Source organism: Xenopus laevis, chromosome 3L, assembly GCF_017654675.1.
Source record: "Xenopus laevis strain J_2021 chromosome 3L, Xenopus_laevis_v10.1, whole genome shotgun sequence".
Classification (NCBI taxonomy): Eukaryota; Metazoa; Chordata; class Amphibia; order Anura; family Pipidae; genus Xenopus; species Xenopus laevis.
The window spans coordinates 59430004-59443095 of record NC_054375.1 but is presented as its reverse complement, the minus strand read 5'-3'; the positions used below and the strand labels follow the sequence as shown (position 1 = coordinate 59443095).

Here is a 13092-nt window from a genome sequence, read left to right as displayed (position 1 = left end):
ATTAGGGTTTTTTCATTTATCCTATATGTCTCCTTTAAACTTCTTCCATATCCCAGGTTAATCTCAAATGTAAAGTTCCTTGACACAAAGATGGTTTTTATACACACAAAATAGGGAACTTCATAATTGCCAAATGAACATGCACCATCATTAAAATTGCTTAGAATATATTCATCAAATGTATCACCTCAAGAAAAAGTAAAGTAGGAACTCACCTTCTCTTTGGGCAAGTGGGCATTTTCAGTTGGGATTGCTTCATGTTCAGCATCAAAATAATGTCTGCATGTGATTCTTTAAGCACAAGTCAGATGCAACTATTGACGGATCTTGCAAGGGGAATCCATAAATTTCCCTATATTGTGATTCACCTGAACAGACTAGGTTTGAGCAATGCCGATTTCCTCCAATACATCCAAATATTTTTAGTAACAAGTACTTTTTATGAATGGCATTGTAAATGAGCCCTACTATGTAGAGTAACAGAGCCAGTCAATCCACATAAGGAACACCCCTTTAGATCAATGCCCTCTTTCCTATTTGCAGCATTGACATGTCAAAAAAAGCCCATTCTGATGCCTCAAGAATAAAGCATTGTGATAAAACAGAATTTGCAGGGAATATATATATATATATAACATGGAGGAGCACACCCTAATCTTGTTTAGCAACTTGCCCGGGGGCTGGTAAATAAGGTAAATAAAGTGACATAGTACCACACTCAATGGGAATACTTGTGAAAAAAATCTTTTTCACAGGTCTTACAATTATGAATAAAAATGTTTTATTGGTAACAAAGGACTAATGTTTCAGCCTACCCTACGGCCTTTCTCCAAGTGCCAAACTGATCAAGAAATTGCCTTACATCTACATACTGATAGGAAAACAGCAGCTGTAATGGTGTCACATGATCAGCATCACAGACAATCACCAATTAAACTTATCACCATGAATACATTCATTGACAATATACCAATACTTAATTGATTCATAATTCTTATTGGGAGGTTCTATGCTCCCCCTATCAATACTATTTTACACCTTAGTTCTATCAATTTACTTGATCAATATTAAATACTAAAATTCACATTGGCCTAATCCTTTTGCAGCTCTCCGTTATTCTACTTGTACTTATTATACTCATCAGGGGCGGTGCACTGTGTGGATCCCTTGGGTCTGTATGACTACGGTGTTTATATACCATCTTATGTTATTTTCTGTTTTTTCATATTAATGAGGGGCAGTGCACTGTGTGGATTCCATGGGTCTGCATCTCTACGGAGTTTACATACCACACTACTAAATACATAAATGGACTTAATGTGTATATATCACTACAAACTGCTCATATTGTAACATCCTCTCATGATTTTGGTAAGTGTTCCCCAAATAACAATAACAATTTGATGTCATAATTAGACTATACCCAGTGTATATAAAAAACAAATAAATAATGACTACCAAAAAACGCATGACAAATAACTAACCCACCACCAGTGCATAAAATCCATATTCTATATACATATATACATATATATACTAACAAAAATATGAAATTCATGAGCCAATGTAAAAAAAACATTTAATCTAATAGTGCATTATATACTGGTTTTATTTTAAAACTCTGCTGCATCCTGCTTTGGTTATACATGATTATATAAATACTGTAAACTGCACAACAGCTTTTAATACATTATACTGCAACAAAGGACAACAAGGCAAAATACACTTACCTTGACTAGATAGACTTGGCAGTCACTTGCATAATCATACTCGAGTCCATCAAAAGTGTAATAATGGCGGTCTCCGTACACGGTACAAACTGATGGGCAGGGGTAACTGGTGCAGTTGAAGAGCCCTCTTCTGCATACACTACAAATAAAGATAGAATTACATAATGTAACCTATATATATATGGGTCATTTATCAAATCCCCTAAGGCAAACGCTATAGGGCTACAGGAGTGCAAAATCATTTACAGAACACATATGCCATTGGTAAGGAGCAAGGTACAAGTGCAGTGCTGTGTGTGTAACATAGCTTTGTTTTTTATGTGTGGCATAGCAAGCAGTACACGGCCATGTTGCATTGAGCAACAGTTGACCCACACTATCTTGCATAATAACTGAATAACTTCCAAAGGGATGCCCACATACCAAATCAGCCCACTCCTTATGAATGCAGCTCGATTCTGGAGCCCAAAGATCTGCAACTATGGTATTGAAAAGCAGGGCAGGGTGCAAAAACATTTTAGGCACTATGCACACTTGATGCTTTATATCATACCAACCCACTCCACATTTTTAGAGGAAGATGTCAGTAGTTGCTGCCTTTCTCCCCTGACACAGCAATCATTGAATTAACTTCCAAACTCACTAGCCAAGGTTAAACACTAGTAAAGGTACCTACCATGTATAACAGGGTGTAGAGATAGCTTCTCCTGACAGATATTCCCTGTCTTTCCATGTACATGGGCAGCTGTCTGGTACATAACATTTCCCTTTGTGCTCTGCCATTCTTCATAATGGTGAAAAAATAAAAAACATTGATTAATGCACAAGGGAACAATAATCAAAAATCCCAAACACTTTGGTAGTGCAGTCACACTACATTTTACTATATATAGAATCATGTATAAAAGGGGTTTCACCTTTCTCTTGTTTGATCTCTAAATATTTAATATTTGTAATGGTGTTTGTATTTAGTCTTTCTATGACTTCAAATGGGAGTCCCAGCAGATAATAGCTGTTTTTAGGCTATTGCAACAAGTATTTGATCCTAATAGAACAAATGTTCTGCGTAAAGTCAGATGTCTAAATAAATCTCAGCATAATTTAAGTTTTACTTTTAAACCAATCGTAAAAAACAAGGATTATAGAGTTGTTTATATGTTAGCAGATGCCTCTCATGTCTACCAAGCATTCCGGAGGGTGAACATAATCCCTAGTCATTGCTTCACTTGCCTAGTGTTCCTTTAACTTTTTTTTAACTGTGCTTTAGTTGTTTGTAGAGAGCACTGAGAGTTTAGTACCTACCCTGCTGGGCAAATACATCCACTGGCACAGGGTGGGGAGGGCACACATGTGAAATTCATAGCCAGATTGGCACAAGTGGCTTCACAGTTAACCCCAGCTGATGGAAAACCAGGTATGGGATTTCGGCAGTCAAAGTATATTTTTCCATCTGGGCATGTGTGGCCTTCAGTCAAAGAGAGAAAATAACAACAGTTTGCTTCTGCACCATATATTCTATATATTAGGAGTAATAATTCAATTATAGTCATAGGCGAATTTGTCTCATTTTGCTTTGCTGAAAAATTCTCGAATTTCCCGCCAAATTTTCAAAACAGCAAAAAATTTGCAGGCATCAAAATAGTCGCTGGCAACAATTACAACGCCGGCAACAATTTGACACATATTAAAGTTAATGGGCATGCGTTTAATTGTCACCGGCGTCAGTATTGTCACAGACATCAAAAAAAACATTGACGCTGACCAATTTTCGCAGCAAATTCACAAATTTATTCGCCGGTGGTGAGATGCAGTAATTCCCCCCAAATTTGTGCCTGGCTAATAGATTCGCCCATCACTATTCAATTATAGTTACTGCCATTGCATTTTTTCTATTCCGTTACCTCTGAGTATGTTTTGAATTTGTTTTATCCCATGTTGATAAATTATGATTACTGAAAGAACTGTAAATAAATCAAGCCATATTTCATTAAGAGCCAATATTATGATATATATATAGTCGAGCAATGGTCAAGCACAAGCTGTATTCATTGAATTCATGCTAAACAAGGTTAATTCATTCATATCTGCTTGGTTCAGTGAACGTTATGATCCCTTGCTATCCTGGTCCTTGGTGTGGCGAGTAAAAAAATTATGGAATACTTTAAGGCATTTGACCTTTGCCCTTAGTCATTGTGGAAGTAAGTAAATCCCAAAGGTAGTATATTGTCTATATCCCAGTGACCTTTATGTTCCTATGGGACAGCAGGAAAGCACCATGCGTGTCTGCTTATGAGGCTTCTAGCAAGAAACAGACACAAATGATGCTTTCCTGCTGTGTGGAACTCTGATTGCTTGCAAGTCCGACAGCCGCTGGCCTTGGTTACATTCCCAGCCAATATCTGATCAAGGCGGACCACAATGCTCTGTTTATGTAGTCCTTCTCACAAATAACTACTCATCGGTCTCTAGTTCTTAATTTTATGGTCAGATTTAGAATCATTAGAATCTACGTAAACAGGTATGTAGTAAATGTGCATCAAAATACTCCTACCTGCTATGGATGTAGCTGTTTCAGTACATTTCATTGTTCCATTCAAACACTGGCTAGCATAAAAAGGAAACATCTTTATTTCTGTAAGGTTATGAGTTATATAATACATGGTTATTAAAAAGCGAATGATATAGGTGCATGTAATCTTGTCTACCTCATGTCCTATTATGTACCCATAGCATGATAAGAGTCTACTAGGTCTTAGGGATTTAGCACATGGGGTGCTGCAATCTCTGCAACTTATTTTTGGAACAGTAGCAGCAGCAAAATCATCTGAAATCCCCCATAAATTAGTGGGAAGCCTTAGCTTGCAATGAGCTGTGAGCAGTGATGGTGACTATAATCAATTACATTACCTAATGCCAATAAAGGCCACAAATATAAAGCATTCCACAGGGAGTCCTTCAGATGCAAAGAAATACAGAAGCTCCATTATTTTCTTTGTGGAGCATGATTTCATGCACTGTATGTATGTATGTCCATTATTTATATACTGTTACTAATGTAAAAATGATTGTACATTAAAACAGGACAATAACAGAACAGACAAGTCAAATTCAAGGAGGACAATAATCTAACCAGTCCCATGTTTTCTACCCCAGTGTGTGCAGTAGGAAACCATGGTATATGGGATAGTAAGCAGCCAGTTACAGTCACACAACTTAGAATTAGACACGCTTCATTGCTTTGCCCCAGTTCAGAATTGAGTTTTGAAAGGTATTATACTGTACTTCCAAACAGGAAATTAACTAATTTGACAGCACATACAGAAATATTTTTAAATTAGTTGAAAGATTTACTTATATCTAATAACCATAAACCATTCAGTTTTATTTGCACCGCAAATACATATATACTTCACAATTAAACATTAGTCTGAATCTTACCAAGATCCAGCATGCCTTAACATGACTTCCCCTGGGTGAAACATTTTGCCTCTGTAGTAGCATCGACAGCTGGATCTATTGGATAAAAGCATTAATTAACATGCTAAAGCTCTGTAGAATCTGTAAACATGTACTGTATCATAGTTTCACTTATCTTCATTGTAACCAAATACCCCAGGGATATTAAACCTTATAGTTACCAAGTTCCTGTTCATCTACACCACTATGGGTTATACTTTTTAAAAGGTGTAATAGAGCTTGTCACAGGTTGCTAGGTGGGAAATCAAAGGGAGAATGTTGGGGGTTATGTATTTAAAGATTCTGGTACAGGTCTAATCACTTATATGAACCACCAATCAGCTAGCATAAAAGCAAACATCTTACTGGTTGCTATAGGTTACTGCACCTTGGCAAAATTAGCTGGTCTCATATTTACATATGACACATTTGTGTTTTTTATTGTATTGCTGAGCATACATTGCTGTGCATCCTTTAATAAATATGCCTTTATGTGCCATACAGTAAGTACATTTTTTAGATCTATAGCTTAGAAAAAGGTTGTAACAACACATTCCAGATCAATAGCAGTATCAGTAGTGACACCAAAATGTGCAGTACTTCTAGGGGCCCATTTACTTAGTTCGAGTGAAGGAATAGAGGAAAAAAACTTTAAATTTCGAATGTTTTTTTTTGGCTACTTCGACCATCGAATTGGCTACTTCGACCTTCGACTTTGAATCGAACGATTTGAACTAAAAATCATTCAACTATTCGACCATTCGATAGTCGAAGTACTGTCTCTTTAAGAATATACTTCGACCCTCTAGTTCACCACCTAAAAGCTACCAAAGTCAATGTTAGCCTATGGGGAAGGTCCCCATAGGCTTTGCTAGCATTTTTGGTTGAACAAAAATCGTTCGATCGATGGATTAAAATCGTTCGATCGAACGAATACCACTAAATTCTTCGACTTCGATATTCGAAGTCGAAAGGATTTAACTTCGACAGTCGAATATCGAGGGTTAATTAACCCTCAATATTCAACCTTAAGTAAATTTGCCCCCTAGTGACACAATCAGTACCAATAGTCAGAAGCATAGGTTACCTCCTAGGTTGCTCCTAAAGAAACTCATTTGGGCTGTAGTCCTGCGCTGTCTAAACCCCATTCATGATGGTGAATGGTACTAGGGCCAATCCTCATACCATTTACAGATATTGCTGTTTCCCAAAAATTCCCCTCTACAGCCCATATAATAACATCACTGTTACACACACACAGTGGGGGTGTATTAGAAAAAAACTTTGCAGTCCAGTCCCAGTAGGAGAGGGACAGCTCCATGTCACTGGCACAATCCAGACTAAAAATCTATAAAGTCTGACAAATGGGGGAAGGGCTGTGTAAGATACCTCATTATTAATTGGGCCTGTGAGGCGTCTTTGGCTTCTGTGTACTTGAAATGCCAAGGCCTATTTTGAAGCTCAGTCTGGCATAAAGGATAAGCATAGAGTCCCAAGCTGGGAAGTGAGATCTTTATAGGCTTTATTTTAATAACGTTTTAAATAAATAATAGCCCAAATACAGCTAATGTTTGACAAAGAAAGCCTTTCCATTAAAATAAAATCCTGAATGCCCAGTGAATACATGACTTTCTGTTCTTCACTCATCCTTGAACAGCAAATTGTCCACCCAACAGAATATCGAGTACAATGATGTATAAATCACCAGACCGGTAATCTCTCTATTTTAGAGAACAAGATGACAGACAGTGCCCTGGTAGTCAGGATTCATACTGGATGATTGTCTTGTACTTTTATATTAAGTTTTACAGAAGGATTATGTCCTATCTAGGTTATTGTTAATGCAAATGTTGAGACCGATATAAAAATGCAATGGACTTACATTCCAACACAAAAGTTTACTGACTCATCAAAGTATTTTCCTTCAGGGCAGTTGCATCCCTCAACACATTCATCATCACTACAGACTTCTCCAGATGTAAGAGACGCACAGGTCCGTCCACAGAATGAGGTGCACTGCTGGTATAACATTCCATGAAGACATATGACCCCTGAAGGACAAAATAGTATGTTGAATCTTTCAGCTTTTAATGCTGACATCACAATAATGCATTCTAATAAGAAAAGGTGATACAAGGAACTCCAGCACCCTGTAATCCAGCAATCTGCTGTTTTTCTGCTATGCACCCTGCCCTGCACACATCTCTGTGCTGCAAAAGATCTGCAACTGCCCCCATTATCTTGCAAACTTCCCTCCAGGCCCGGACTGGCAATCTGTTATATAGGTCCCATAATAAGGTCCCATAGAAAGTCAGTATTTAGTGGGCTGGTGGGGGCTGTTTGGGCCTCTATGTGGGATGATTTGGCATCTGTGTACCTGAAATGCCAGGGCCTATTTTAATTCTCAGTCCGGACCTGCTTCCCTCCCATGAATAAATAACCCATTTTGTTTTTTACTATACCGAACTATACTGAGTGTTAATAGTAGATAACATGAAATAACTGCCAAAATGTAATTCCAGTTGTAATATATTGTTTTAATTTTTCTTTTACTCACCACAGAAAGAAACTTCAGATCTGAAATTAACAGTGACCCCATGCTTGTTGCAGACATAGGCATAGTGGGCAAGGGCATTGCATAGGCAGCTGCTTCCACATTTGCATGCATCAAACCGACATAACTGGTAATATTGGCCCGGGTTCACATATGTATGGCACGGTGCAAACAGCTCTTGATTGATGATATCACAGTGTGCAGCAAAACCAACTGCAAAAAAGAAAAATTTACATGCCACAGATTTTACTGCTTCTAACCAATAATAGTGGCACACTTGTACTGTGATTCGAGCATGAGGCCGTAGGTAATAGACAAGAATAGGGGAGGCAGCAAGTCGAATTTACGTGCCAAGCAACGCAGTACAGAAGAGGATGGCAATAAAAATGTAAATTTGCCATATTTTCTGTACATCCTACATAATATTTAACAAAGTTAATTAGGATCTTAATGTAAGCTGCAAAAGATTAATGTGTAGATCATTGACGTTTGCAAATGTTTTTTGTATTCATTAGAAAAATGAATAAAATAAAATGTATTTTATTACGTGTCCCATTCAGTCGACAGTTTGATTCCACTCATTGGCAAGACTTATTTCAGTTAAATTTAAACTATAATAGTAAATTACCATAGTATGCAGATGAGATTTGGACCTCATTCCATCAGCTTGTTTCTACCTGATATTGTTTAGCAAACTGCTAAAGACCACCAGTTGGATAAACAGATTTCAAATGACTTTTACAGTCAAACCAATTTCATATTTACCTCACTTTGCTTAGTTTTCTTTTCTTAATCCACAATAAATGTGGATTAACAAAATAATAATTTCTGTAACCCAGTAATAATAACAAGAGTTTGGCTTCAGTTGATATAGTGGTTTAAAAGGATCTAACATTTTTAATATTTAATACCAGGTATTAAGGATGTCAAAGAAAGGATGGGACTGATCTGGCAAATATTCTAGTGTGGAACTTATTGTTGGAAACTCATAATTTCTCTGCACAATCTGTCCATTCAGACTGGAATCAAATGTAATACTAATACTATTTATAACTATTAATAACATACTGATACATGGCACTAACTGTGTAATATGGGATTAATTGGAAATCAGTGAGACAAGGAATGAGCATAAAAAGACATTGCACAAATACAAATGAAAGAACCAAAATAAAATAATCCGATTAGCAGTATCAAATGTAACCATCAAGAAAGAAACTGCTGGCAAAAACAGAGAATGAGTATCCATGTACAACAAAGAATGTAAAATATGTTTACACCAAACCAACACCAAATGACATCCATGCGTAGTGATTGTGCAAATGTGCACCAAGCTATATACATGATGAATGACCTTTACCGTTGTTTACTATCGAATTCGTCTGTGTGCTGTTACTTCAAAAGCAGGCAATAAAGTAGATTGTGATGTTATGGTATGTGAAAAACCGTGCAATACCAAGATGATGTTCTCATCTGCACTGATCCAACTCATTTGCCAGGTGCCTCCTGGTCATGGAAGTACCACCTATGTAATATTAGTAGGGAATCATGATTCCCAGGGCACACTATACTTGGATGCTAAACTCAGATGAAGGCACTTTGACTTTCCCTGTAGAAATCTCTCTATAAGAGACAAAAACTGTTTCATGGTTTGAAATTTTAAACTCAATGTACTATCAATGTTAGCGCATATGTTATATGAAATACATAGTAGATAGATCTAATAACAGCAGCTCACAGTTATGCATGCTCAGTTTTTACCATTTTGGATATTTATGTCACATGGATCCACTATTGGGATGTTAACTGGTGTTACACAAGCAGATGATATCTTCCAGGCATTAGCATGGAGCTGTGGAGTTCCTTCAATCATCCCTGCTGGAGACCTAATAAACATGGAGACAGGTGTCTTTCACAAACTCATTTGAAATGAATCTAACATGTAATACTATGCAGAATAATACAATTCAGTGCAATTCAATATGTATTTACCAACAATGCATTATTTTTTTCCAGAATGCCAACATCTTTCTGTGTGCTGGAAAAATGCTCCACACTAATTTATACAGGTTAAAAAAGTGTGAGGGAAACGGTTACATCCTTTTATATGGGAGAACATTACCCTTTATATAACTTTAGGAACTGTGTGTTTGTAAGACTTTATATTTATAACTAGCAAAACATTATGCAGACTATTAAAGTGATACTAACAGCAGTTTGAATTTCTAAATAATGCAGCAGTGCCACCCCCAGGAACCAATATGGGATGGCAGCTAGCTTTTCAAAGTGCGGTATTTTTTAGAGCTACAGCAGAGAGAAAATACAGACCATAATGCCTTATATGACTTATAGTGCTCCTTATGCAGTCTGGTCTGCCTGAGTGGCCCCAAATATAGAGAGCCTTAAAGGAACTGTTCAAAATTAAACTGGGTAAATAGATAAACTGTGCAAAATAAAAACTTTATTTTTATTATTATAAAATATTTTTATATTATTGATGGTTGATTATAATCTTACAGTTGAGGTATTAAAAATCATTACTTACAGTATATTGTATACATATTAGATTCCATTTATTGGCAAAAGGAGGCACAACTAATTATTGATGTAATAGCTCTGTTGCGGTGCCCAAATGTAAGCACCTGTCTAATTTTGTTATGATGCATATTACATCTTTTCTGTTAATCCAATAAACTTTATGTCACTGCTGAAATACTACTGTTTCCATAAGGCATGTTATATATTAATAGAAAGTTGCTACTTTAAAAGCTCAGCCAATGATAAACAAAACTCCAAAGAATTAAGAGGGGTTCCCAAACTTTTTCATATAACTGTATGTTGTATACATATTAGATAGTAGTAGAGAGTTGTACTGTGTTAAAGTGATTCCATTTATTGGCTGATAGTGATTTATGAATGCATGCTTTCGAGAAAAAATCATAGCTCCATCAGGCATGATGTTACCATTTCTGAAACAGTAAATGAAGACAATGCTACAGATCTTCTCAGTGGTTTTAAATATCCCTTAATTTACTCCTTAAATACCCCTTTCACCCAGAGCAAATTGTATTTAATGAACTATAAAAGAGGTGACCCTCAATGCATGTGCAAATCATGTACACGGGAAAGAAAACCTTAGAGTAAAGAAGGGGATTGAGGCTAAATCTTGGTAAGGTTGTTGTACATGGACTGTATATGAAACAGTGCTATACATTAAATCACACACAGAATTACATCTTGCATGTTACAAATTTAGATTTTACAAACCAATGTTAGATGTATAAGAAAATACTTACAAAAAATCATCTCTTAGGTTGCCGTTAAATGTTCCACAAAGGCCCAAGGTTCTTCTCCTCCAGGCACTACTTGCCTTAATATAAAGTCTGTCTCCACCCTTTGAAAACTGCAGCCTTATTCCAAATTTAGTTTTCACTTGCACAAACATTGAGGACAGATTCCGAACTTCAATCTCTCCTAAAGGGGTATGAGGACAAGAACAAAATAGATTTTTAGAATACTCTGCCCACTGCAAGGGAAAAGTTTGACAGCACAGTAAAGGGATAAAGAATAGGTAAGTCCAGGTGATGCTCACTGCTCTATTGCTGCTTAGTATGCTCTCCTGCATTAGTATGCAGCATACATGAAGTACAGCAGTGTGGGTTCACATTAGAGCTTTTGATGAGCACTGCAACAGTGATGAATGTGGTCAATACACTTTTCCCAAGGGCTGCATTTTTCCACAGTCATGAAAAGTAGGAAAAATGATGAGGTGAATTTTTGGGATTTTTTTTTAAAAAAAATTGTGGTCAAAATTTTTTCTAGCTACACATTAATCATGCTTTTCTCAACAGGCTTTTTTCACCAGGTCTAAGATCTATCTAAAAAAACCTATTAGAACCTATAGGCAAAAATGTTGCATGTTTAAAAACAAAGATAAGACAATTTCTCACTCAGATGATATCTTTGGTAAATTTGTGGTTGGCGAGAAGAACGTTTTCTAGCTGTCATAAATATCTAAAAATGCTAAAATAATGCCTGGTAAAGAAAACACTAAAAACTTTAGGAGAAAAAAACAAGTTCTTTCGCCTGGTTAATAAAGTTGAAATATGCCGCTCAATGTTATTATGATTCCTAAGTATGTTACGGTTTATATGATAGGTGTCAAATCATACATGACATTGATTTTTCATAAGTGACTTACCGTTTATGATAAAACCCTGATTGGAACCATATTGGACTTCTCCATCTCTGAAAAGTGTCACTTGTTTATTTATGTCTTCGTCAATCACGAGTGTAATTGATTGGATGCAGGCATGGTCAAAGTTCTACAACAGAATAAGAATATTGTTACTTTATCTAGCTTTATCTGCTTTATCTAGATACTTATTATTAGACTGGTGAACTGGGCTAACGGCACATGGTAACAAAGCAGTTTGGCTACAAATGAAGCAGGTAAGATGTATTTCTTAAAGAAGCATCAACTCATTTACTAAAGGGTGCCTATCATCAAATTATTTCCTGCACCAGAGGTGTGAGCTAAAAGAGTACACACATGCACATAATGTACCAAACACCTACCATAAGCAATTGCAGGGCTCCCTGTTTTACAAAATACAAGATCTACAATGGTGTGCCTTCACAATTTTTTCCTAAATTATACTGAATAAGGGCATGTGCAATACAGAACAATACAGGGACAATACAGGGACAATACAGAAACAAACAGAGGTTTTTGTTGGCACAGTAAGAATGACTATGATATGGAGTCATTGGTTATTACAATATTTACTGTATATACCATTCATACACCATATATATTTTCACTATAATTTGGAAAATTGTAGGCCACTGTTGATCATCTGTCTGTTGATACAATGTCACTTTCACTCTGCAAAGTAAGCAGCATTGCAGGCCTTATACCTTTTAACAAATGTATATGTAGATAGGCAAGGCTCTTTGTGCAAATCATTTTTGTCATTTTAAACATTTCACAAAATGAAAATGGAACCCCGTTAATAGGATATATTTCACCATTTGCAAATAATGAGCATTACTGCCAGCTTTGCACACAGCCAATTATAGTGTCTACATCTCTACTTTATGCTAAAATGTTCTTTAAATGGAATAATAGGCGAGTCAGCCTGTGCATTATACAGAGTAGTTTTGGCAATATACCGTATTTGTAGGGAAATGTATCCTGTCATTAAATTCTGGGCTTCATTCATTCTGAGCAAAAAGCCATTGTTTTACTTTCCATTTTCTTAAAAGCAGCTCTATCAGTGTTATGTTAATAATGTAATATAAGATGTTTTATTCCCAAAGAGGACATGTGGCAGCAAAATTGTTTCTATG

General features: G+C 36.3%; 1 protein-coding gene across 1 annotated transcript in view; it reads right to left on the bottom strand.

Moving 5' to 3' along the window:
* Positions 1-13092, bottom strand: part of otogl.L (otogelin ike L homeolog) — a 97562-nt gene that overhangs the window by 59957 nt on the left and 24513 nt on the right. Inside the window, exons 17-26 of the mRNA XM_041585568.1 lie at positions 11942-12065; positions 11037-11214; positions 9502-9626; positions 7744-7953; positions 7069-7237; positions 5169-5243; positions 4282-4334; positions 3033-3195; positions 2407-2514; positions 1725-1869 (exon numbers count right to left, since the gene is read on the bottom strand). Of these exons, the coding sequence (XP_041441502.1) occupies positions 1725-1869; positions 2407-2514; positions 3033-3195; positions 4282-4334; positions 5169-5243; positions 7069-7237; positions 7744-7953; positions 9502-9626; positions 11037-11214; positions 11942-12065 (1350 nt within the window). The remainder of the gene's footprint in view (positions 1-1724; positions 1870-2406; positions 2515-3032; positions 3196-4281; positions 4335-5168; positions 5244-7068; positions 7238-7743; positions 7954-9501; positions 9627-11036; positions 11215-11941; positions 12066-13092) is intronic.